General features: G+C 38.4%; 1 protein-coding gene across 3 annotated transcripts; it reads right to left on the minus strand.

Moving 5' to 3' along the window:
- Nucleotides 1-12,683: 12,683 nt before the first annotated feature.
- Nucleotides 12,684-25,327, minus strand: LOC139980126 (serine beta-lactamase-like protein LACTB, mitochondrial). 3 transcript variants are annotated; one of them, XM_071991516.1, is made up of 11 exons: nt 23,862-25,327; nt 22,894-23,002; nt 22,133-22,248; nt 20,547-20,608; nt 19,131-19,333; nt 18,376-18,442; nt 17,449-17,639; nt 16,017-16,272; nt 14,492-14,657; nt 13,928-14,079; nt 12,684-13,217 (listed from the first exon to the last, which is right to left on the minus strand). In XM_071991516.1, exons 5-11 carry the CDS (start codon nt 19,203-19,205, stop codon nt 12,829-12,831), a joined length of 1,296 nt encoding a protein of 431 aa, XP_071847617.1. In that variant the 5' UTR covers nt 19,206-19,333; nt 20,547-20,608; nt 22,133-22,248; nt 22,894-23,002; nt 23,862-25,327; the 3' UTR covers nt 12,684-12,828. The 3 variants fall into 3 exon arrangements, with proteins under 3 accessions (XP_071847617.1, XP_071847618.1, XP_071847619.1); XM_071991518.1 differs by having other exon boundaries at nt 13,082-13,217; nt 14,497-14,657; XM_071991517.1 differs by lacking the exons at nt 22,133-22,248; nt 22,894-23,002; nt 23,862-25,327 and having other exon boundaries at nt 20,547-20,762.
- Nucleotides 25,328-25,837: the final 510 nt, after the last annotated feature.

Below are 25,837 nucleotides of genomic sequence, written 5' to 3' on the forward strand. Positions count from 1 at the left end.
GATGAAACTGAATGAAAGCATTGTTGATAATTTTTGTCTGTCTCAGTTTGGGTGGCTGTTTCTTGAAAAGGTTTCAAACTAGGTTTCTGGTCATATTTTCAGAATATGGAAACGGGTTTTGTTTACAAAACTGCGCACACATTCCTTCCTGGTTTCGGTGATAATCCCTATGCATTCATTCAGGCGGAGAATGTTCTGTGTGTGTGTATGACTTCGCACTTGTAAACACGATATCTCAAGAAGGGAAGCTTGGACCAATCTAATATTTGGTCTATATGAGTAGAAGAACCCTATTGTTTTGTGGGGAGGTCAGAGGTCATTTAGAGCCACCAGGGGCCAAATAGTGAAAACCTTGTAAACACGATATCTCAAGGAGGTAAGCTTGGATCAATCTCATATTTCGTGAGTAGAGGTACGCTAGTGTCTAATTACCGAAGGTAGCAAGCTGTGTGTGCACTTTCTGGGATGGAAGGTGGTGTGTAACACTTCTGTTACACCTCATTCGAAACTAGGTCAGATTACCGGCATTAGACGTTTCTTTTTGCGAGTGTCTTCACACCCTTTAAGTGCTGTTTGACTGTAATAGTAAACAACTTGTCTAAGGTTCACACCCCCAAAGGTGAAATCTTAACTCTGCTCTTGAGCTTTTATACATGCTGTGCAACGTGCTTAAAAAACTTATTGATATAAGCCCTAAACTTGTCCTGGATCCTTTGAGCTGACTAAGGAGTACCAGCAACAGTTTCAAGGTATGATCTTATCTGACAGACATTTCAGCCAACAGCGTCAGATTTCTGTATACATCTTGTTACACAGATTATGACCAGTGGCGGAGCTAGGGGTATTGGTCAGGGGGGTCATACAGAATTTTTTCGAGTAAAGATACTCCCTAGATCGCCGGAAATGACCCTTTCCGGGCCTTGCTAATTTGCAGATAAACGAAGAATAAATACCGTAGGTGTCATCGTCTACAAAATGTGACAAATGTCAATAGGTAGATGAGAGTGCAATGAAAAAGTCAATAATCGCGAATAAGTAAAAAGTGGTAAAAAGCTGAAAAGGGCGCCAGGGGGGGGGGGCATCCGCCCCTGACTGTATGGACGCTCCGCCACTGATTATGACCCTTTATATCTTTCAGGGACATACACCAATGTAAGCAAGAAGGGTTGGATATGCTATTACATTTGTCAAAATTGTCATGTTACAGCGATTGCAATTTGTCGTAGAACCACATATTCTCCATCTATATTCAGCACAACCAGTGGCGTAGCTACGGGGGGGCCAGGGGGGCCGGGGCCCCCCCATGAAATCGGCTGGCCCCCCCACTGGCCCCCCCACTGGGAATGGGGTAAAAAAAAAATTAAAAAAAAAAATTAAAAAAAAAAACAAAAAAACAACTCATCAGTGGGATTCACTAATATTTTTTGTTCAATAATTTGGGAAATAGAGTTACACAATTTTCTCGTCTGCATCTGGCAGAATAAGAATAATACAATATCTGTAGTAATCATGAGAATGGTCATACAGCATGTTAGCTAATTAGCTAACAGCTAATTAGCACCGAGCCACCAATGTGACCATTACCGAAACATCGATGCGTGTTAGTCTTCCATCCCCTTCCTCTAATGCTATTTAAGTCCACATGTGGGCATTTCCTGCAAACCTACCGGTAGCCCACAGGGGTTTGAGTTGGGAGAAAGGCCTTGACACCTTGAAACAACAAATGATGTCAACCATAGGCGTACGAGGCGGGGAGTGCAGGGGGGCAGACTGCCCCCTAAATTTCCAGAGGACAAGAAATTCGGGCAAAGGTCCTGAAAAATTCGGGCAGCCTTAGAGGAGAAATATATATATATATATATATATATTTATATATATATATATATATATATATAAATATGCAGTAGCTTGCCCGAATCTTTTTCAAATTTTTGCCCGACCATTCCATGATTTTCTTTATTTAGCATCATGATGCCCGAATATTTCCGTGTAACACCACCGTAAGCGCAGTTCATCTGGGCTACCACGCTTTTTGCACGATCAATTTTTTTCTTCTAACATTATCAATTGTATACCTGGACCAAGGGCGGTGGAACCGGGGGGGGGGGGGCACAGGGGGCACGTGCCCCTCCCCCACTTTTCCTCAGGTTAGAAATGTGCCTTTTTTCTACATAAAACTTGAGGTGCCTCAAGTTAGCAAGAGGCCAGGGAACCAGAATGAACACTCGGGAAGGGCCGTTTCCGGCCATCTGAGGGGTTTGTTAAACCAAAAATTTTCTAAAAGCACGCTCCGCGCCAACCGATGGTGGCGCTCCGCTCAGATAGCCGTGCATACAACTTTGCAAATCCTGGCTAAGCCCGTGACTTTTAACGAATTTCTGTGAGTCAAACTCAAAGCATTTTCGAATGAAAAAAATTCGTTAAGATATTAACAAGAAAAAAACTCTAATTCGGAAGATTCCTACATTAGCAACTAGCATGATTTCACCTCATTTTGTCTCAAAAGAAAACTTGTTCCTTGTTTCCCAATTTGCGCATTGGATATTGCAGTGCTAGTATGCATATTTTGCTTGAGGGGGGGGGGGGGGCGTTGATGGAGTGATGTGTATACACAAATAAGATAATACAATAAGAGTTATAAAGGGTACTGAATATAACACTGCATCATTCCAATCGAATTTCTGCAAAGTGCCCTTTGATGTCGGTGCCCCCCCCCCCCCCAGATTAAAAGTGCTCCCGCCGCCCTTGACCTGGATATCCCCGACATGAGTGTATAAAAGAAACATTTTCTTTTTCATGGATGGTGGGGGGGGAGTGTCTACAAGCCTAGAAGTACAGGTTTATCATATTCTTTGTTATATTTTATACTTTTTTGTGAGACAAATTGCAGTCTCACCCGACACAGCGACATTATCTCGCCTACGTGTCGTTGAACAATGTTTTTCTGGAGGTAGCTGAGTACTGTGTTAAAATAGTAAATAAGGTAACTAAATATAGCAGCTTAAAAAATATACTGTCCCATTTTTCCCCTTCAAAGTGATGTTACAATTTTTTCTTCTTCTAATTTACCAAATTTTTGGGCAACTGTAAATTTCTAAAACGTGAGATTATAAAATAAAGAATGTTTAGATGCAACTTGCAAGGCCTCAGAAGTGCCGTTTCCGGCAATCTGAGAGGCATTGTGTGCCAAAAATGTTCTTGTTCGCTACGCGCCAACCGATGGTGGCGCTCCGCTTAGATAGTGTCACGGGAACTTTCGGGCACAAAAAGTTCTGCCCCCCCTCAAACTGAAATGGTCCCGTACGCCTTTGATGTCAACTTCACGCAAGTTAAAAGTCTGGCTGAGTTGGCAAGGCCAGTCAGCATGAAAGAGAAATTTTTTTTTTTGCATTTCTGTCACCAAAGTTGCACATCTTTTTGGATGCTATTTTGCCTCACAGGTGCCATCTCCTGCGATCTGGGGGGTGCTGAAATCTCAAATTTTCTCTGTACGCTCCGCGCCAACCAAGGTGGCGCTCCGCTCAGATAGTAACCTCCGGCCCCCCCACAAGAAAGAACAGCCCCCCCATGGCCCCCCCACTCAAAAAATCCTAGCTACGCCACTGAGCACAACACTATAAAGGCAGCCTATAACCGCAGATCATATGCCATTACGAGTTTAAATATCAATTTTCACTTCATTGTTTTTTTCGAAATTAGAGGTTGGAATATGGTTTCTTCATCAAAATATATAACAAAATACTATTGTCTATGTTAGTATCAAACCACATCTGTGGTGCAAAGACAACAACTCTCGGTAGTTTCGCTGAAATCAAAAAGTTACGAAAAGGTTTGTGACTGCATCTGGTTTACACCTCCACAGTACGTTGCCACAGCCATTGAGTTTACCTTGAGTTATTCCTTTTTAGAAATAATGGAACTGTTAGATTAAGATAATGTAAGAACGAAGGTAACAAGGAGAAAATCATATTTATATTACATATTATGCATAAAGCAAGAAAGAGTATTGACAGAGACTGTGAGACATCGAGCATATTGAGCTGCATTCCTTATATTCCTTCTACACAAGCTTTTGTGCAAATCACACAGGCCTAGTTCAGAACAGTATATGTTCTACAGCTTAAAATCCGAATTATATTTCGGTAATATTTTAGTACAACGGTTAAGCGTATCCAAAGCGTTAATTCGCTCTATGTTTCTTGTAACTGTCTAATTGCTGAGATCACTTTGCAGATATACTTCGTGCGACTAGAAACACCAAGCAGGAATGTGTTGCCCAAAAGCTAATTTCTATAGTCATGCAAGACGTCATTCATGTCAACGAGGGGCGTGTTCTAGAAGAGTGACACTTTCGTCATGTATGTTACTACATGAATAGTACAACCTGATTACTGGAAACATACTTCAAAGTCACATGACTGTGTTTTAACTCATATGTTTGAACATAGTATAACATCAGCAAGCTTTAGACAAGTGTAAATAACACGCATCCACCTTTCATTTTCATTATGCCCTAAGAAAAGTATATGAAATGAAACTTGTTATAAAGTTTTTCTCAGGAAAAGTTTATTTTGGAATTGGGTGTTGTGTGGGGGCGTGAGAGGGGGCAAAAATACTGATTTATGATTTATGAAAAATATAGAAATCATATAGACAAAAAGCCTTTCCCGGTCAGATAATGACAAGAAATTGATGTATAAGAAAGACAAGGGTGTCTTCTACTCCGCGTTTAATTTTAATGTCGATGGGTGTATCAGAGAGGACAAGAGAGGGGGCTGAAAAGAGGGGGTTTTCCAAATTGTGCACTTATAAAGAACACGTATTTCTAACTTGAACTTTGGGACCACGTATCTCCCGAACGGAAGCAGATATGCACCTGGGAGTTGAAGATTTGGGCTCCTGAGCATCGATTAACTCCTGTTACGTCAATTGGGCGAAATCGAGTTTGGGTCAAGTTTGGCAAAAATTGCAAGGGATAGGTACCCTTACGGTTTTTTTTAAATCAGGTTTTTTGCCTCCCACGCCCTCACACAACACCCAATTCGAAAATAAATTTCAGATTCGCAATCAGCGTGTCGCGAACTACCAGAAAAGATACACATTTATCGCCTTTGCGACAAAAAGTGTTTTCACCTCAAAAAAAGTAAGAGCGAAAAACTTTTTCGACGAACAAAGGATTAAAATCTTTTGTTGTCCCTAAAAGTTTTTCGCTTTTCTATTGTCCCTATGAAGTTGCAAACTGAGCGAAAAAAGTGTCATAAGAGGGCGCAAAGGCGATAAATGTGTATCTTTTCTGGTAGTTCGCGACACGCTGATTACGAATCTGAAGTTTATTTTCGAATTGGGTACCAAAAAGAGGTACTTTTTTTTAACTTTCCAAGACAAAACACCTATTTTTGGCGCAAATAGAAATAATATGAACAAAAAGCCTTTCCCGGTCAGATAATTACACGAAATTGGTGTATAACAAAGACAAGGGTGTCTTCTACTCCACGTCTAATTTGAATGTCGATGGGTGTTTCAGAGAGGACAAGAGAGGGGGCTGAAAAGAGGGGGTTTTCCAAAATGTGCACTTATAAAGAAGACGTATTTCTAACTTGAACTTTGGGACCACGTATCTCCCGAACGGAAGCAGATATGGACCTGGGAGTTGAAGATTTGGGCTCCTGAGCATCGATTAACTCCTGTTACGTCAATTGGGCGAAATCGAGTTTGGGTCAATTTTGGCAAAAATTGCAAGGCATAGGTACCCTTACGGTTTTTTTAAATCAGGTTTTTTGCCTCCCACGCCCTCACACAACACCCAATTCGAAAATAAATTTCAGATTCGTAATCAGCGTATCGCGAACTACCAGAAAAGATACACATTTATCGCCTTTGCGACAAAAAGTTTTTTCACCTCAAAAAAAGTAAGAGCGAAAAACTTTTTCGACGAACAAAGGATTAAAATCTTTTGTTGTCCCTAAAAGTTTTTCGCTTTTCTATTGTCCCTATGAAGTTGCAAACTGAGCGAAAAAAGTGTCATAAGAGGGCGCAAAGGCGATAAATGTGTATCTTTTCTGGTAGTTCGCGACACGCTGATTACGAATCTGAAGTTTATTTTCGAATTGGGTACCAAAAAGAGGTACTTTTTTTAACTTTTCAAGACAAAACACCTATTTTTGGCGCAAATAGAAATAATATGAACAAAAAGCCTTTCCCGGTCACATAATTACACGAAATTGGTGTATAACAAAGACAAGGGTGTCTTCTACTCCACGTCTAATTTGAATGTCGATGGGTGTTTCAGAGAGGACAAGAGAGGGGGCTGAAAAGAGGGGGTTTTCCAAATTGTGCACTTATAAAGAACACGTATTTCTAACTTGAACTTTGGGACCACGTATCTCCCGAACGGAAGCAGATATGCACCTGGGAGTTGAAGATTTGGGCTCCTGAGCATCGATTAACTCCTGTTACGTCAATTGGGCGAAATCGAGTTTGGGTCAATTTTGGCAAAAATTGCAAGGGATAGGTACCCTTACGGTTTTTTTTAAATCAGGTTTTTTGCCTCCCACGCCCTCACACAACACCCAATTCGAAAATAAATTTCAGATTCGTAATCAGCGTATCGCGAACTACCAGAAAAGATACACATTTATCGCCTTTGCGACAAAAAGTTTTTTCACCTCAAAAAAAGTAAGAGCGAAAAACTTTTTCGACGAACAAAGGATTAAAATCTTTTGTTGTCCCTAAAAGTTTTTCGCTTTTCTATTGTCCCTATGAAGTTGCAAACTGAGCGAAAAAAGTGTCATAAGAGGGCGCAAAGGCGATAAATGTGTATCTTTTCTGGTAGTTCGCGACACGCTGATTACGAATCTGAAGTTTATTTTCGAATTGGGTACCAAAAAGAGGTACTTTTTTTAACTTTTCAAGACAAAACACCTATTTTTGGCGCAAATAGAAATAATATGAACAAAAAGCCTTTCCCGGTCACATAATTACACGAAATTGGTGTATAACAAAGACAAGGGTGTCTTCTACTCCACGTCTAATTTGAATGTCGATGGGTGTTTCAGAGAGGACAAGAGAGGGGGCTGAAAAGAGGGGGTTTTCCAAATTGTGCACTTATAAAGAACACGTATTTCTAACTTGAACTTTGGGACCACGTATCTCCCGAACGGAAGCAGATATGCACCTGGGAGTTGAAGATTTGGGCTCCTGAGCATCGATTAACTCCTGTTACGTCAATTGGGCGAAATCGAGTTTGGGTCAATTTTGGCAAAAATTGCAAGGGATAGGTACCCTTACGGTTTTTTTTAAATCAGGTTTTTTGCCTCCCACGCCCTCACACAACACCCAATTCGAAAATAAATTTCAGATTCGTAATCAGCGTATCGCGAACTACCAGAAAAGATACACATTTATCGCCTTTGCGACAAAAAGTTTTTTCACCTCAAAAAAAGTAAGAGCGAAAATCTTTTTCGACGAACAAAGGATTAAAATCTTTTGTTGTCCCTAAAAGTTTTTCGCTTTTCTATTGTCCCTATGAAGTTGCAAACTGAGCGAAAAAAGTGTCATAAGAGGGCGCAAAGGCAATAAATGTGTATCTTTTCTGGTAGTTCGCGACACGCTGATTACGAATCTGAAGTTTATTTTCGAATTGGGTACCAAAAAGAGGTACTTTTTTTAACTTTTCAAGACAAAACACCTATTTTTGGCGCAAATAGAAATAATATGAACAAAAAGCCTTTCCCGGTCAGATAATTACACGAAATTGGTGTATAACAAAGACAAGGGTGTCTTCTACTCCACGTCTAGTTTGAATGTCGATGGGTGTTTCAGAGAGGACAAGAGAGGGGGCTGAAAAGAGGGGTTTTTCCAAATTGTGCACTTATAAAGAACACGTATTTCTAACTTGAACTTTGGGACCACGTATCTCCCGAACGGAAGCAGATATGGACCTGGGAGTTGCAGATTTGGGCTCCTGAGTATCGATGAACTCCTGTTACGTCATTTGGGCGAAATCGAGTTTGGGTCAATTTTGGCAAAAATTGCAAGGGATAGGTACCCTTACGGTTTTTTTTAAATCAGGTTTTTTGCCTCCCACGCCCTCACACAACACCCAATTCGAAAATAAATTTCAGATTCGTAATCAGCGTATCGCGAACTACCAGAAAAGATACACATTTATCGCCTTTGCGACAAAAAGTGTTTTCACCTCAAAAAAAGTAAGAGCGAAAATCTTTTTCGACGAACAAAGGATTAAAATCTTTTGTTGTCCCTAAAAGTTTTTCGCTTTTCTATTGTCCCTATGAAGTTGCAAACTGAGCGAAAAAAGTGTCATAAGAGGGCGCAAAGGCGATAAATGTGTATCTTTTCTGGTAGTTTGCGACACGCTGATTACGAATCTGAAGTTTATTTTCGAATTGGGTACCAAAAAGAGGTACTTTTTTAACTTTTCAAGACAAAACACCTATTTTTGGCGCAAATAGAAATAATATGAACAAAAAGCCTTTCCCGGTCAGATAATTACACGAAATTGGTGTATAACAAAGACAAGGGTGTCTTCTACTCCACGTCTAATTTGAATGTAGATGGGTGTTTCAGAGAGGACAAGAGAAGGGGCTGAAAAGAGGGGGTTTTCCAAATTGTGCACTTATAAAGAAAACGTATTTCTAACTTGAACTTTGGGATCACGTATCTCCCGAACGGAAGCAGATATGGACCTGGGAGTTGCAGATTTGGGCTCCTTGCGATTTTTAAAATCTTCTCAAAATGATGAGAAGAACGGATGCCGACCTCTTTATCATGTATCCGACATTATTAGTGTTCAAAATATCTCCATATTCCTCAGAAAGACAGTGTTATTTTTTATATATAATCAAATCTAAATGTCATAATTTAATATCAAGACATTTCAGGCAAAAAATTGAATAGAATTTCACTTTTTACCGGAATGGAATGTGCTTCTGATCCACATGAATCCATTATAGACATTTAGCCTGAAATATGAAGACCTCGGTTTTCGTCTAAATTCGATCAGTATGTATGGTTTTATCAAATTTCGACCGAACGTTGCGATTTTTAAAATCTTCTCAAAATGATGCAGACAACGGATGCCGACCTCTTTATTTTGTTTCAGACATTACTAGTGTTCCAAATAGGTCCATATTCTTCAGAAAGAAAGTGTAATTTGAAATCGTAATCGTTATGTCACCATTTAATATGAAGACATTTCAGGCGAAACAATTGAGTCAGTTTGAAAGGCCCTGATGGTTTTATCAAATTTCGACCGAAAATTGCGATTTTTAAAAAACTTCTCAGACTGATGCGGAGAAAAGATGCCGACCTCTTTCTCATATATCAAACATTATTAGGTTTTAAATAGGTCCATTTTCTTCAGAGAGATATCAATACCAAAATATCCATAACAATGTTAGTCACTAACTCGACCGGTCAATTTTCATTGCAAATATAATTTAAAATAAGATGAATTTCAGTCCGAAACTTCCCTTCATTTTAGTCTTCATTTGATACAAAGCAAAACGAGTAAGATACCTAATATGTTGGTCATTCTATAAGGCGAGCGAAGTAGGCTAACACTCAGTGTATGTATGGGTGTGAATGATGAACCAACAAGACTAATAAAAGAAAAATATAATTACTTGTGATATTAAAGAGCACACATCGTTATGTATAATTGTATGATTGTAAAATTATATAATTATATAATAACAAACACAACTACTTTTATTTTTATGGATAATTTTTTATCGTTGAAACTTTGGTGACGTCCTCTGGTCCCAACCACTTTAATCTCACTTAACACAAAAATGTTAGTGACAACTTGATATATACGTGATATGCCATGTTGACAAAAGCGAAATTAAACACAATCACATACCGAAATGTGTTGCCAGTTAGCTAGTTATCACATATGCAGTAGTTTCAAGTAAGTAATATCACGTGACATGAATAATACCTGTATGGAAATAGAAAAGAGTTATTCTCATACTTGAGTTACACCAGAATGTTTTTGTACCGGTCGTGGCAAGACGAAAAATTACGGACGGTTTCGAACAAGAGTAAAGTCACCGCAATTTATTGGCTTCGTATTCGTTTATGACTTCATAACTCCGTAAAACTATCGAAAATACAAAAATAGAAAACTTACAGTACTAAATACAACATTTTTATAATTTGTTTTTGGCATAAATAAAACTACACACATTTCACTATTGCACAAACATGAACCAGCAAATACACATGAAGAAAGCATTTAACTTATAATATATAAACACCAAAATACCTCTTTAGCCCTTTAATGTCGAGAACTTCCAGCAACCACTATTACGAACTTCTTACGTGGCATTACTTTCCATTGGCTTCGCATGGATCTCAGATCTTAAAATATAAATTACGTGTTCTGGCTAAACGCAACCAATGCCAGTGGTCCCTTTTCCGTGTGCGCCCAATATATATCAAAGGACATTGAAAAGGACTTATTACGTAACATAAATCACGAGGGTTCAACAAGCCAATCACGCAAGGTACTCGTTTAAACATGAGCAAATAACCATGCAGCCGAATCTGAACAACTTGAGGCACGGTCAAACAAAGTCACCAAATGTCATATAGCAGACAACAATACGAAAAAACGCAAAATACATTTCACTACAGTTTTGTTTCTTTCTTTTAAGCATATCCCTGATATGAACATGAAAACTTGTGGTAAAGATAATTCACTGCTCGAACAAAATAGTTTAGTAGATGGGCAATGGGCAAGCTCAATTTACTGGGTGACCAAAACAATTAACTGTTGGTTAAATTGCTCACCACTGCAACACACAAACAATCTCACAAACAAAAATCATAGTTATTTTCAAAAGATAAATTGAAACGAATCGTACTTTTTAATTGCAAACTGTTTATTTCATATCTCTTTGTTTATGATTGATTCCAATACTCCGATTTTAATTTTTCGTTTGTTAGAAATGTGTTGGTTGATTTAGCAATACAATTGTTGGTATAATATAGCTTGATTTAGCATTTTTAACGGTAATGGTCGCTCATAATATGTGATTATGTGCTCTGAATTATCAAATTTGCGAAATAGATTCACTTTTTGAATGGTATCATTTGGATTTACCTTATATTGAACATATCTGTTCACTTATATAGGATGATGATTTATAAAACACTGAACTCAATTTAAATTTGCCACTGAATTAGACCAAAAATCAGAATTTTAAACAGCTGTCATGTCTGCTAAACAGTATCTAGTCCTTGCAAATTTGGTATGTCATGTAATGACCTCTAACCGCAACTGCTACATGTGTACCTGTTTGACCAACGTGAATAGTTATATTTATTACAATGTTTTTATATAGTTCTTTCATCACCACTGCATACCTTTCATATATTTCACTGATTTAAGAAAGTATTTCCTTCTTTTGGGTTGTGGTTTGGGTGCGGTAGGAGTTGTGATTAAGATATTTTAACGACTGCTACATGCTACATACTAACTATTGACATTAATCGGGCTCCAGTTAAACACGCTTCGGCTGATTTACTCTTTTAAAGCTTTGAACATATTCTTACAAAGTTGTACATGCTCAGTGGCGGCGGAACCGGGGGGGCTTGGGGGGGCTCAGCCCCCCCAATAAAAAAGTTGAGGGGGCAAATGCATGATAAGCCCCCCCAATATTTACCAAGGCTCCGAAACGTACATCTGCCCATTTTTCAATGTATACTTGTCGATCTGTCCGATGCACACGTATACTCTATAGGTGTAATAATTTAAGTAATTGCTGGGGGACCCTCGGCCCGTCCCTTGGCTATAGACCACATTGTCACCCCAACCGCGTCTTCACGCCCCGTGAAAAGTGGAAGCAGTGAGTGTGAGTACCGGTGAGCGTAACACAACTTCGTCTTAGGCCAATGACTTGCCTCATTTCAGCCAGTTCTCCAACATCCCCTTACTTAGTGGTGGATCGAGCGTCCATATATACAGTCAGGGGCGGATCCCCCCCCCCCCTGACGGACTCAAATGGACTGCTGGCGCCCTTTTCAGCTTTTCACTACTTTTTACTTATTCGCGATTTTTGACTATTTTATTGCGCTCTCATATAGCTATTGACATTTGTCATATTCTGTCGGTGTATTTTCCGACAAAATGGCGACGACACCTATTTATTCTTCGTTTATCTGCAAATTAGCAAGGCCCCGGAAAGGGTCATTTCCTGCAATCTCGGGACTATCTTTACTCAAAAATTTTCTGTACGCTCCGCGCCAACCTGTGGTGGCGCTCCGCTTAGATAGTGTCGAAAGCGCCCCTACAGACCATTCTTGCCCCCCCCACCAATACCCCTAGCCCCGCCACTGCCCTTACTACACTCAAAAACGTCTTTGCGAGTACACTAAAAGTAATAGCAACTCTCTTAAAACACCATCGAATATACAAATTACAATGTTTTTACAGACTTAACGTGCAATCTGAGAAATTGCAGGCTTGAGACACATATTTTAGGGCCAGGTATTCGCAGCATAAAACACTCGGGAAGTGCCGTTTCCGGTCATCTGGGGGTTTGAAAAAACCCAAAATTTTCTTGTACGCTCCGCGCCAACCGATGGTGGCGCTCCGCTTAGATAGTCTCCACACATTAGCCCCCCCAATAATTTTTCCGTTCCGCCGCGCCTGTACATGCTTGATACAATTAATCACTCACATATGTGAACAAAGTATCCTCTCTTCTATTTAAAAGTGTTAGAGGCTTACGTGAAAGCTAATAAAACCATAGCCAACCAACCTTCCCTACTTCTAACGCTGTAAAATTCTTTATATTTACGCTACCTCTTCAAGTAAGATATAAATATAGAAGCAATTGCCTTAGCGATATGTTGCAAATTATAGTTTTCAATATTTGCCAACATTGCAACTGTTGCTCCATTAAATGTATCATTAACAATTTTCCCCGTCAATGGGATTTTTGTAGCAATGAGATTACCATCACATGTCAAGTCTTCGCCGTCAAGAGTTATATGTATAACTGAACCGAAGCCTACACCTCGTCCAGTGTGGAGGACATGGTGATTAGGTCTAACGTTATTAGCATTGACAATGTTCTCTTTATATGAAACACAGCCTAGTCCATACGTTCCTTGCTCATCGAAGGCATCCTGATACGGCGTCCATAAATGGTGTACAATCTCCGGTCTAAATAGACCATCACATCTACCTGCAACAATAAAAAATAATGCGAGGTTGCTTTAAAGGAATATACTACGTAGAAGACAATTCAAAACTTCTGTTGAAGGGAGATACTCTTCACTGTTAGTTGAACATCCCATCTCAGTATCCTGTTCATGACATAAGCTTTGATAGATTCAATGTAACATATTTTGACTGGCTGAACTATTTCTTACTCTCGGAAGTCCTCGTGGTTTAGATTCTTTGACACCTTTACTCAGTCCATAATAATATCGTCGCTCATGTATGCTAAAAACGTGATACATTTGGAATGTTTGCTAAGCTGCCAGTGCTTTTTGTCGTTACAACAAAATGCAACAATTTTGTAGAAACAATGTTTTCTCTGTGGATAAATGATTGAAATATCTATCATAAAGTAAGCTTAATTTCCATGACCGGCATCATTCATCGATGCTGTTGTCAATTGCATTCACAAGTCATAATCACCAAGTTTAAAAAAAATATTATTTTTGCATTACGAGATGCTATAATCAGGGATATGATATTCTCTGCTATGATGACATGATTTTTACGCAAAGATGCAAATCATTTTTGGCCGGATTTTGCATTTTGCATAATATCCAGCCATTTGGTTCATAATAAATGAAGGTTTACCTAAAACGCTTGAATCGCGTTCTTGACGTCACAGGAGAATATTCCAAGATATATTTATATAACAATATAAATGTTCACCTTTACCTGTACCATGATAGTAACAACTGCGCAGCATGACATTTGCCAGGTGCGTAAGGTCTTTGACGGTACTCAAATAACCACCTGAAGCCACTTTCCATGAGCAATCCACGATCGGTGAGTTCATCAAATTTCCGTTCGACTGTCGTGAATAATATCTGACGAGAAATGATGGGTTCTCGACGTTAGGGGATCTTTATGCGAGGATACTTAGTTATGGAAAGATGTTTGATCTTCACAAATTAAGACTTAAACAAATTGCTAAATTGAGACAAGACTCCTAGTTCCTAAGAAGAAATCATTTGTTGTGCCTTTTATTCCTCCGAGAACATTCCAGAGCACGGTACTAAAGATTTATCGATTTCTCAAAAACTTGGGTAGATAAACAACAGACTTAGAAATGTACACAGACATTTTATACTGTTACAACTATTTGATTACTTGTTCCAGGATGAATTGCAGTCATGCAAGTCACACCATCTAAATTTGTTTCCAAAATGAACCCCAGAGGGTATTCAAAGAGAAAGCTACTTGTATCGTGGAACCTGCTATTGGTTGTTATAGTCATACCTTACTCTGTTTGCTCTGATATCGCTGTTTACGTCTGGAACTGAATTGTGGAAGCCAAGCTGACCCAGCAAATTCGCCATATGGTCGGTAAATTTAGTTCCCACTACGTTTTCGACAATACCAGCGACAATAATCCAACCAAAGGTGGAGTAATGGAACCGACTTCCTATACAACACGGAAGTAAAAACATTACATGACGTTTCGACCATCAAACGGTCATATATAACGATTACATGAAAAAGACCTTTCTTGATAATTCGTCCTATTTATATGATGATGACACTCACTGATAAACAATGATTGATTCTGACAACATTTACGCCATTATGGAACAGTATTTATAAATTATCTTACAGTATCATTGCTCTGATTGGTTGTAGTGAAACTGTGTATGTAAGTTCCCCTGACGACATTTCGGTTCTTACTATATATATTTGACATGATTTCTTTCACTTTCATTTCATCAAAGTATATAGAGGAAACAAGGTCTTAATCAACCTGACATGACAATGTCACATACGTAACTTTGTCTTAGTAGTAGTAGTAAGTTGAGCCTTGTAACCAAGGGCGTAGGAACCGGGGGGGCTGGGGGGCGCCAGCCCCCCACTGAAAAAATATGGAGGGGCGGAAGTATCATTCGGCCCCTCCCCCCGCTTTGCAAGTCAAAAAACCCCTTTTTCATTTCCAAATGAGAAAAAAAATCTCATTTGGAGCACCAAATTGCATCTAAGGCCAGGTGAAAATGTAAAATTATATATAAAGTGGAGTGGGTGGGTTGAAGTGTGCTATATTGCACCAAATTGCATCTGAGGCCACCTGGAAATGCAAAAAAAAAAGGGGGAGGGGGCACCCACTCCCCTTAGACCCCTCCCCCAGGCCGGCCATCAGTCTTCAGCCTCCCCCCCCCCCACTCAAAAGTACCTTCCCTATGCCACTGGCCTTGTCTATCCGACATGCTCAGTGATTAACGTCCGCCACGTACTATGATCTTGCGTAAGGTTTATTGCTTCCTCGAAATTGTTAATGTTAACATCCTAAAATTGCAACTTTATTTTTCCAAGCAAGGTAGTCACGGGCCTTCCTACTGGTTTAGCAGTATGTCTCAATACTTCTCTTAAAGCAACCTTTGCTGGAGCGTCGTCCTAGAGTCTTGCTACATGATCGAAAATCTCAATATTCTATAGTTGTGCGACTATGGATGACCAAGGTTTTTGGTTGGTTTCATTGTAGAGCTTATCGTTTGATAACCAATTGTTATTGGTCCATCTAATGTTGAGAATATTTCGAAGTAGTCTCCTTTGAAAAGTGTCAATTTTGCGATCAAGATCCTTAGTTGTGCCCCACAGTTCGCAATTGCACAAAAAAATACTCTTCAATAAATCAATGCAACAGATAAATTCACGTAACATAATTGGAAACGTCCACACAGTTCACATATTCTCAATAATTATGGGATACATAATTAAAAAATATCCATTTTTTTTTATCTGTTTCCTTTTTTATGTCTGTTAGGATAAGTCTCACCTGGTTTATTTATCAGAGAGTCATTCTGAAATAACTCGAGGGAGTCTGATATATTTTGATATGTGGTCCTGTTGTAAAATTCTGGTGGTAGGGACCCTTCAACATGTTTGCAATATTCATAAGCATCAATGATCGCGTTTGGTAACTGTGGAGAACCTTCTCTTGAATTAGCTAAACGTTGTCGAATATCAAACTTGGTCAAATAATGACGGAATCCTGCAGTGTGGTTCATCAGTTGTCTGGTTGTAAAAGTTACCTTCAAATTCAGTTGAGCAAAAAAAAAAGAACGTTAGAAAGTGCTACATTGAAGAAATCGAACGCGTGAATGTTGTCTATACAAGATAAAATATTATTGAATTGTTGCGAAGTTCAACATATTTGGACATCCACCATTTGGACACCATTTGGACATCCACCAAAGCATCCACCATTTCCAAGCAACAGTCCGTGAGATCAACAGATTCACACATTAAACAATGGAATATTAAGAATCCTGTAAGAAATATACATCTCACAGCTTCATATTGAATTAATTTTAATATTTCATAAATTGAAGAAATCAAATGAATGAACTGGGTTCATGCTCGCAAGGTCGTGCTAACATATTTCAAAAAGTTCAAAAAAGATCCCTCTTGTTCAACTGATAAAAAATCGGTGTGAAATATGAGGGTGACAATTGTATCATATGATGTTTGAAGAAACAAAACAGACTAAAAACATGCCGCACACTGTAAAATTTTATCTCATAAAGAGTGAAAAATATAGAAAGTATTATTATTATACAAGCTAATAATATTCCATCTGAGACGCCATTCAAACTTGGCCAAACCACATAGTCTCAAACGAGTTCCCTCAATTCCCCGCTTTGGGAGGACAAATCCTGACTAATCTCACATGCGATTAACGATAACTACTGTAACAGTTCTATCCACCAGATATGTGACGTGGGCCACGTGGTATGTTGCCATACGAATATTCACAGCTGTACAACACTTCTAAATTTGCACCCCAAAAACATAAAGGGCTATATGCCACAAGTTGAAATACTGAAAGAATAAATAGCTGCAGTAAGTAGTACAGCAAAGACTTTCTCATCTCCAGAAAACGGTTTCAAATATTTCTCAAAGTGACTAAAGACATAATTTAATGGAATAAATTTTTACGACAACAATGAGATTCTGTTGCTGTTTATGCTTTTTCTGAGTCATTGCAGCCGCGGAAAGTATGATCTGGTGCTGTGACCGCCAAACCATGGCACGTGGTTACTATCGTACTTCAGACAGGAATCGTCATCTTGAAGCATCAAGTCCCTGGCAGGTAACATGAAACCGCTGAATTTGAGACCTCGTGCGGAGTGGTATTCTATTTTGATTATTTCGTGATTCTGCGATATTAATATTTAGCTATTGGAAAGGGAAAAAAACTTAATTACCTCTTGGTCGTTCCATTTTTTCACCGGAAAGTTCGGTAAATACTCTTGAATTGGTCTGTCAATATCAAGTTTGCCTTCATCGATAAGCTTCGCTACAGCCAGGGTTGTTATCATTTTACTGATGCTCCCTACTCGTACCAGTGTATCCGCTGTCATCTTAACGCTGTTTTTGACATCAGCGTAGCCAAATCCTAAATAAAGAAATATGAGTTACAATATTGTATCGCAAAAGGTATATCATTTAATTGCAATTAGCACGGAATTAATCTTACATAGTCTCCTCACATTATATTTTGCACGTAAGATCATATTCATGTTGCTTCTTTTTCACTTTGCTTTTATTTAACCCCTTGAAACTGCGGGTAAATGTAATGCATACATTCCTCAAAATTATTTAAAAGATCACGTACATAACATTAACTTAAGTAATTTGTTGTTGTTTTTTCCGAGAATACCATAAAAGTAAATATAATTCAAACAAAATTACATCAACAAAAAAAACGCAAAATGATATTATTCTTTATACATAGTTGGTTGGTTCTTCTTCAACCAGATACCGATTCTTCCACATTTGCAAAGCATATTTAGTCAAGTTTAAATTCATAAACAAAATATACAATATTTTTATGGATATCATAATTAAGACAGTTAGATATTCCAACAAATCCAAGTCTTTTAATTAGATGAACAAGTTGTGATATGACTATTTTCGGTGTAACTTGTCTTCAATTGCTTCCATGATAATAGCCTTTCATTCTTGGAGAAAACCAAATAAACTTCATTCACTGTTATGTCGCGATACTTTGGAAGAGGGTATGTCACTAAGGGAAGGTAGGGGATGGGGTAGAGGAGAAGAGGATACGGTAGGGTAGGGGTCGTCGATTTAGCATTTAGTAATTTGTGTGAGTAATGGAAGTTGGTGATCACCTTCTTCCCAAACTGTCTGTCCATCTACGCCGACGGCCACTGAAAGTCCAGGTATCCCCTTGCGTTCCTGAAAAAGTAAATTATAGATACAAGTCAGCACGTTATCATTGAAATAACTTTGAGAAGACACCATCTCGTCTCTACTCTTTCTGATCTATTCCTTGTTTTACCATGTGATTTGGTTGGATCACAAGCATGGTGGCAGGAGAACATGGCTCTTTACAAAGAAATTCCATCACAATTCCTCTTCAGACATGCAATTTTGTGATGTCTTAGAACACAAATCTGAAAATATGGCAACTTTCAGGAACTTCGTCCTGTGGATCCCGAAAAGCGCCTGCAACTTGTTGATCTAATATTTAGATAAACGTTGTTCCACAAGTCACTGTGGTTGGTGTAAACAAATGCAGTTGGTATGCATATAAGTCTATGTTTCACCATGACCCCACACCCCCACCCCTCCCATCATTCCAAAATTGTGTGTGTTGGTCTGTCCCTCACCTACCCTTATTAAATGAAGAGAAAAACAGACAAACACTTCATTTGCAACAATACATCATTAGACGTAAATCTATCGATAAATATGGGATTCACTGAGTCTTATACTGATGCTGTCAAAAATGGATTATAAATCTCGATAAAACCTCCCACATGTATTCCGCTCAAATGATTTCCAAACCGATAGCTGAATTTCTTGGTTGACATATCATCCTTGGTATGCAGTAACAAACATCACGAGTAATGCGGGTACTCACCATCAGAGTTGTTAGCAATGATCGTACCAGTGCTGTGGCCTTATGGAATCTCGTGCTTGGTAGATACAACATCATCACGCAGTAGGCTAGTGGTGTACGTTGAAATTGTTCACAGTTCGCATCTCACATAGTTCATTCCGTGTTGTAAAGTTCTAATCAACTCAAAATTTCCCGTCTCACGTTTTACTTTCTTGGCTCTTCAACTGTAATAAAATGAATATGAGAAACATAACCATAAATGATCATCTATTTGCCTATAAATAAGTCTACGATTAGACACAAACTCAGCGCTTTCATCAATGGAAGTAAGTCTGTATTTCTTCACTGTAAAAGGGTTTGGTTCAGATTTTCGTTCGAATGCTTAAAGAGCTCTCTTGATATTCCTATGCAGCTGAATGATTTGGTTAGCTACACCGACGGTTGCCAGTGGAATCGGAAGGTCAGCCTTACCGTGTAGTTATAACAGTCGTCTGAGACATTCATTCATATATGATATGGTATGTCCAGTTTGTCATGAACTGCAGAAGCTCACTGATTATGCGTTTTAATATTATAATCGACAAATTCAAAATATGCCAGAGTATCCACCACGCAAATACAATAATATTACCCTTCAAACTGAGAGCATATCAGTAGTCTCCGAGTTAACATTTTCTGAATGCTTCTTTTATAATTCAGGCACACATTTACATAACTACCTTACCGTAAACTTCTGTGAGTATATATACACATTTTGCCTTACTCTACAGATCAAACATGATGCTAACCAACTCAAAATATGTATATATATATATATATATATATATATATATATATATATATATATATATATACATAGCGGAAGGCCCGGGTTCGAATATATATATATATATATATATATATATATATATATATATATATATATTATATATATATATATATATATATATATATATATATATATATATATATATCATATATATATATGTATATATATATATATATATATATATAAACATTACGGTTTTCAGAACCTCGATATCGTCTGCTGACGAGCACCAAATTGCTCTTGTTAGTAACTATACGTACCGAAGTGTAAATTGATCATCATATTGAGAATTTATCAGAAACGGTAAATACGGTAAAAATAAATTAACTCATTAGTCTAATATCTCCAAAATAGCGCTGAATATAGATTCACTATACTAGCGTTTTGCACACCTGCTACATTGTTAGGAAAAAAGGTTTATAAAAGGTCAAATAAAAATCAAGCCGTTAATAACTCCATCTAGGCTCACATATTATGCCTTACCATACAACTCTTCACACAAAGATCTGAAATACTTTAACAAAGCAGATTAGGTGAATGTAAGTGCTAGACTGACCGTCATACTAACTCAGATTTGCCCGGAGAAAATCGTGAAAGACAACACTTACTCAGATATGCATGGAGAGAACTCCGCAAAGACTCAGAGAAGTCCAAATGAGGCTGTTGTAAACTACGCATAAAAGAGATCGACAAACACATCAACCTCTGGTAAGAGAAAGTAGGCCTATGGCTGGTTATCCAGATAGACAGAAAGTTACATATGACCACAAAGCAGAGCCAAGGAAGTCTATTATAAGCTTACCTTTGTTGCACCAAACTGGCATCCAGTCGATTGGTGGTTAATAAATTTCTTCTATGATCAGTGAGCCATTTGATGTAAAGAGTTGCTGGTGGACAAACAACTGTTTTTGTGTGTTTTCTTGTTGCATGTTTGCATTTTCAAGTGACTTCCCCATACAGTGGCGTCACCAGACTTTTCAGCTTTTCAGTCTGGGGGGCACATGGGGGGCACCAGCATTTGATGGGGGGCACTTAGGTGGATACGGATCGCCGTCCTGGGGGAGGGGTCTAAGGGGAGGGGGTGCCCCTCCACTTTGGAAAATTTTCGCATACGGAGGATGGGCTAGATGCAAAATGGTGCCACATTTGATGCTAAATTCGATCTGAAGATATCTCCAGAAATTGCTATTTTTGAGGTAATGATTTTAACAACGCGCAGAATTTTGCAGAGGATGTGAACCACATGCTGTCGATATTATGCCTAACCCTATCAATAGAACCTACATTTGTTGAATTAATGTGTGCATGACCCCGACTCCTTTCTCGTTTTCTCCCATTATCTATTAAGATGTAACAGGTTCCAGCATCGTTATTGGCTCCTATCAGGGATCTCACCATGCAATCCAAAGTTTGATCACACATCGAGTATGGCTCAGTATGCAGGTGTGAACATTCGCCATTTGTTCCTACAAGCATCTGACCTCAAATGACCTCTGCACCCCCTACACAACAGTGTAATATATGGGTCCACAAATATAGGCAAGTATGGTGCCTGCGGACCCTCACATTCTCACATTTCGTCAGCTCCTAACCTGTCAACCTCAGACCAAGGCAACACTGCAGTACCCTCCCTTCTCACAGCAGGTCCAGATTTTCGGCATTTCACAGGCATCCAAATCACGAGAGGTAAAAGACACACACAGACAGCAGACAAACACTCTCACCCATATGACAAATGCACACAAGCAGCATGACATTTGAAGAAAATACGAATTACTGTGCTTCTTTGTCCTTATGTAAAACCAACTCAGATGATGGGAGTTGAATATAACAAAAAAATATATTTTTTTTACCAACCCAAATCTCAGATGGGGGGGGGGCACTCGGGGGGCACTAGGTTTTCCAGGGGGGTACGTGCCCCCTGCCCCCCCCCCCTTGGCGACGCCACTGTCCCCATAACCTATTCTCGATTTGCTGCTCAGTGATTTGTAACCTCTTGTTATGAAAGATACCGTTTGATATCTAATGCATCATATTAAATTATAGTTTTAGTCCTTTGTGGGAAGGTATATATGATGGATACATATGAATATGTTTTTTTCAGCACCAAATTAGATTCAGTATGTTCAGACAATTTGATTCATAATTTTAATTGATTTAATATTCTTCATGTGTGTAAACACCAATCACTTACTTGGAGGCCATAGACAAGAAAGGTTCCAGAGATCTCCTTGTCATTCCTTTGTAGTTCATCTATCGCATGATCTGACCAACCTCGGCGAGCTGCATCGTTTTCATTTAGTGCGTGAACTGAGGAGAGATACAAATGAGACATTGCTCAGACGTGTCCTTTAAGATTTAAGTTACAGAAAATAGTTTATCTACGGCTCACGTGATGTGCTTGACAAATGCCAATTTCTGCTTACCATCGGGAACATTAATTAAATGACTGCAATGTAGTAACGATAGAAGTTTGTCCAATGTCGGAGTATGTCGCGTCCAGATCATGTTTCGGTTTCATTTGTAGCTTCTCAGTGCATTACGTGTGAACATAGGTGTAGAAGTCCAACTTGATTTGGGGGGGGGGGGGGGGGCTGTAACGACTTGCCCGAAAAACATAACCAAAATTTTTCGCATAAAATGCATCCTAAGTGTCATGAATATTAATAAACCTGACCTCTGAGGTCAGATCGACACACCTTTAAGGTAAAAAAAGAGGTTTCCTAATCTCACATGATCAGTTTTTAAATCACATGTTACGAATATGTTGTATACTGTAATGTCACATACTTCAATTTGAGAAAAAGAGAGATGCCATGAATATTAATAAACCTGACCTCTGAGGTCAGATCGACACACCTTTAAATATTGCGTCCTGAGTCTAACAATCACACTAAGTAGAGACAAAAGTAATACGTCATTGATAAATATGATAATCCTGATGTGTTTACTCACTGCTTCGTCTTAATGCTGCCTCTGCCTTCCAGTCATCCGTATGTATCAAATGTTTCGATTGGTCACTTCTTTCACATCCAGATATTTCGGCGACCACGTGACATCTTCCCTGTTGGATGAAGTCGAAAATCAATGCGGTAAGCACACAGCAGGATAACCTAAATATTCACAGATAGGGTACATGGAATATAAATTTTAGTTGATGCGAACTTCTAAAAAACAGATACTTCAGTCAATTGAAAATGATCTGAAGAAATCATCAAGCCTTAAGAGAAATTATATTAATATGAGCCAATTAATTTTGAACAGTTGCAGTATGTTACTATAATGTTTGTAACGGTCACAAAGTTTGTATAAAGATATGGAAACTTCATGATGGCGGTTTAGTCAAGTTAACCTCATTAACGTCAGGTTTAATTAAGGAAATTTTTGATCAAACCATAGGCCTACTTATATTACTTATGAAACGTAGAATTAAAATGACAAGTATGGTTAAATTGCAGCAATTCCTTCCGCTAAACGACAGTAGGAACGAAAAGGTAAATGTATTGAAATATTTCTTTAACTGTCGAATCAATTTGTTTTCCTGGTCACTATCAAGAATGATAGAGAGATCAACCCTTCTCTTAAACTATTATTACGTCATGTGAGCATAATACTGTATTCGAAGGCTCCTTAGTTAATTGTGTTTATCTGTTATACCTTTTAATGAATTTCGGTTTTGTCTATTGTGGATCGCGGAAAAGTTGGTATAATAACGTTTCGTAACAAAACATAAACAACCAGGTTGGAACTGTATCTTCCTGTTACGGATTGATATACATATATACTAGCGTATATGTATTTGATTTATTAAGATTTCGTGATACATTGTACATTATAATTCTACATATCATGTCACACGGCTGTCAAAATACCCCTCCCCCCCCCAAAAAAAACATGTAAGTATAGAAGTAAAATAAACTTACCGTTTTTATCACGTAGAGAAATTCACTCTCGTACATGTCTTTGCAAATGATAGCTCCTGCCCTGAAAGAAGGAAAAAACATGTACAGAATAACATTCATGTCAAACAAACCAGATTATATCACTGAGATTGTAAACAAATAGCCTTACTAAATAGAGTTAGAATTACTCTAAAATTGTATGTAACAGTTATTAAGGTGTGTCTCTTCCGCTTACATGCAATGACGAATCAAAAATCATTTTTAAAAACAAGCAATGGTTTATAAAAGGTATCATTTCTCCTGTATAGCATTTGTCAATTTAATACTGTCGCCGCTCATTTAGTCCTTCTGATAAATCTTTTTGATTTGGCACTTTGTTCAAAATTACTTTTGCAATTTCCTCCATCCATTCTGAAGTTGAAATATTAGAAACAGTTGCTGTGGCGCAGTGGTTAGTGCTCTGGACTGAGAGAGACAGACAAACACACTGTCATGAGTTCAAGCCCCCACCAGAGCCTTTTAATTTTCTGTTTTTTGGGGACAAGCAGAAGTATAAAGGTAAGAAACGAAGTTTATTTCCTTGGGAACCAAACTGGTGTCATTGGTATAGTTCCGTCTGTGATGCTACTGATCAGCACGGTTCAATCACTGGGTGGGTTAGTGAATTATGTAAAAGGAGTTCGCTGGCAATCCGAAGTGGCCTATGCGAGTTGCGCGGCCCCGCCCCCTTACAAGGTTCCCAAGCGGCCAAAGTGAGATGTGCGGCCCCTCCCCCTGACAAGGTTCCCAAGCGGTCAAAGTGAGATGGCTACCACACTTTAACTTTGATCATACTTTTGGTGGAAAAAGGTTCAATTTCATATTGCACGGATACATAATTTTCCAATGTGCAATTACGTAGCACAAATTGCATCTTTCTTCACAGAAAGCATTGATGTTGTAGATCTGTTCTATGGAGACTTGAACAGCAACCATAGGCCTAGTGGCGAGTGAAATTTGGCGAGTAGAATTTTAGTCACGGTCGCCAAATAGCGAGTACTTTCAAAAATATTTGTCGAGGCCTGAAAACAGCTAAGACATGATTTCTCATGGTAGAAATCATTGATACCTTTCATACATGGTATATGGAGTTGCCATATTGAGTACAATAATCTGTTGCTTGTGAGGTCAAATCTCATTTGGTCAGAGGTCAAACTCTAAAACCCTTTACATGATATCTAACGTTGGGAATCGTGGATACTTCCCATACGTATTGTTTTTGGTGGAGGTGTGTACTGCCACGTACAGTATACTGACCTGTGTTTATCATGCCATTGTGTAATTGTACATCAAAATAGTGGTTCGGGCCATTTATATTGTAACAACTACTTCTGGTTAACAAGCAGAAGTGTAGTGCATTGAAGTCATCGAAACCTCAATGCATTTTGCATTCTGGTTTGTGGGTGGCTTTTCAGCAGGGTTTTAAAAAATAAGGTTTCTGTACATATTTCTACATGCAAGTTAAATGGTTGGTTGTGTTAACAAAATTTTATTTTATTATAATTTAATCTTGTTTTAGTCAATTAAATCCAATTGTACAAATAGAAAAGATGACCAATCCAACAACGGTGCAAATGACCAAATAAGTTCCTTTTTTATTTTCAAGAAATCAGAAATATATACAAATAAGGAACAAAACTGGTCAAAATTTTGACCAGCATATTACATACTGGGATAAAACAGTCAATTGATTTGTTTACATATGAAGTTAAAAGGGGTAAAAAAAGTATTGGGGGAGGGGGGAGTGTAACAACAAAGTCGGGACTTGTACTTTAGAAGATCAGAAATTTTTGTACAAAGAATGAAAGGTTTAATAAGGAGCTAAATATTTAAGTCTGTACAACGGGAGGAGCTAGGATTAAACTTTTTATTTCAACTGATCGCACTTGGGGGTTCTTATATTCCATTTACTGTCGACCTCTCAACATTTGCAGAAGGAAACGATAATACTTATTTCA

The sequence above is a fragment of the Apostichopus japonicus genome, chromosome 14 (genome assembly GCF_037975245.1).
Source record: "Apostichopus japonicus isolate 1M-3 chromosome 14, ASM3797524v1, whole genome shotgun sequence".
NCBI classification, from domain to species: domain Eukaryota; kingdom Metazoa; phylum Echinodermata; class Holothuroidea; order Aspidochirotida; family Stichopodidae; genus Apostichopus; species Apostichopus japonicus.

Excerpts from the sequence above, each read along its gene's own strand:
- LOC139980126 (XM_071991516.1), bottom strand. The coding sequence starts at position 19,205 with ATGATGTTGTATCTACCAAGCACGAGATTCCATAAGGCCACAGCACTG. Across the intron at positions 17,640-18,375 it reads ACAGACAGTTTGGGAAGAAG|GATTTGGCTACGCTGATGTC; the intron begins GTGATCACCAAC and ends TTCTTTATTTAG. Across the intron at positions 14,080-14,491 it reads ATCAGAGCAAACAGAGTAAG|ATATTATTCACGACAGTCGA; the intron begins GTATGACTATAA and ends ATTTCTCGTCAG.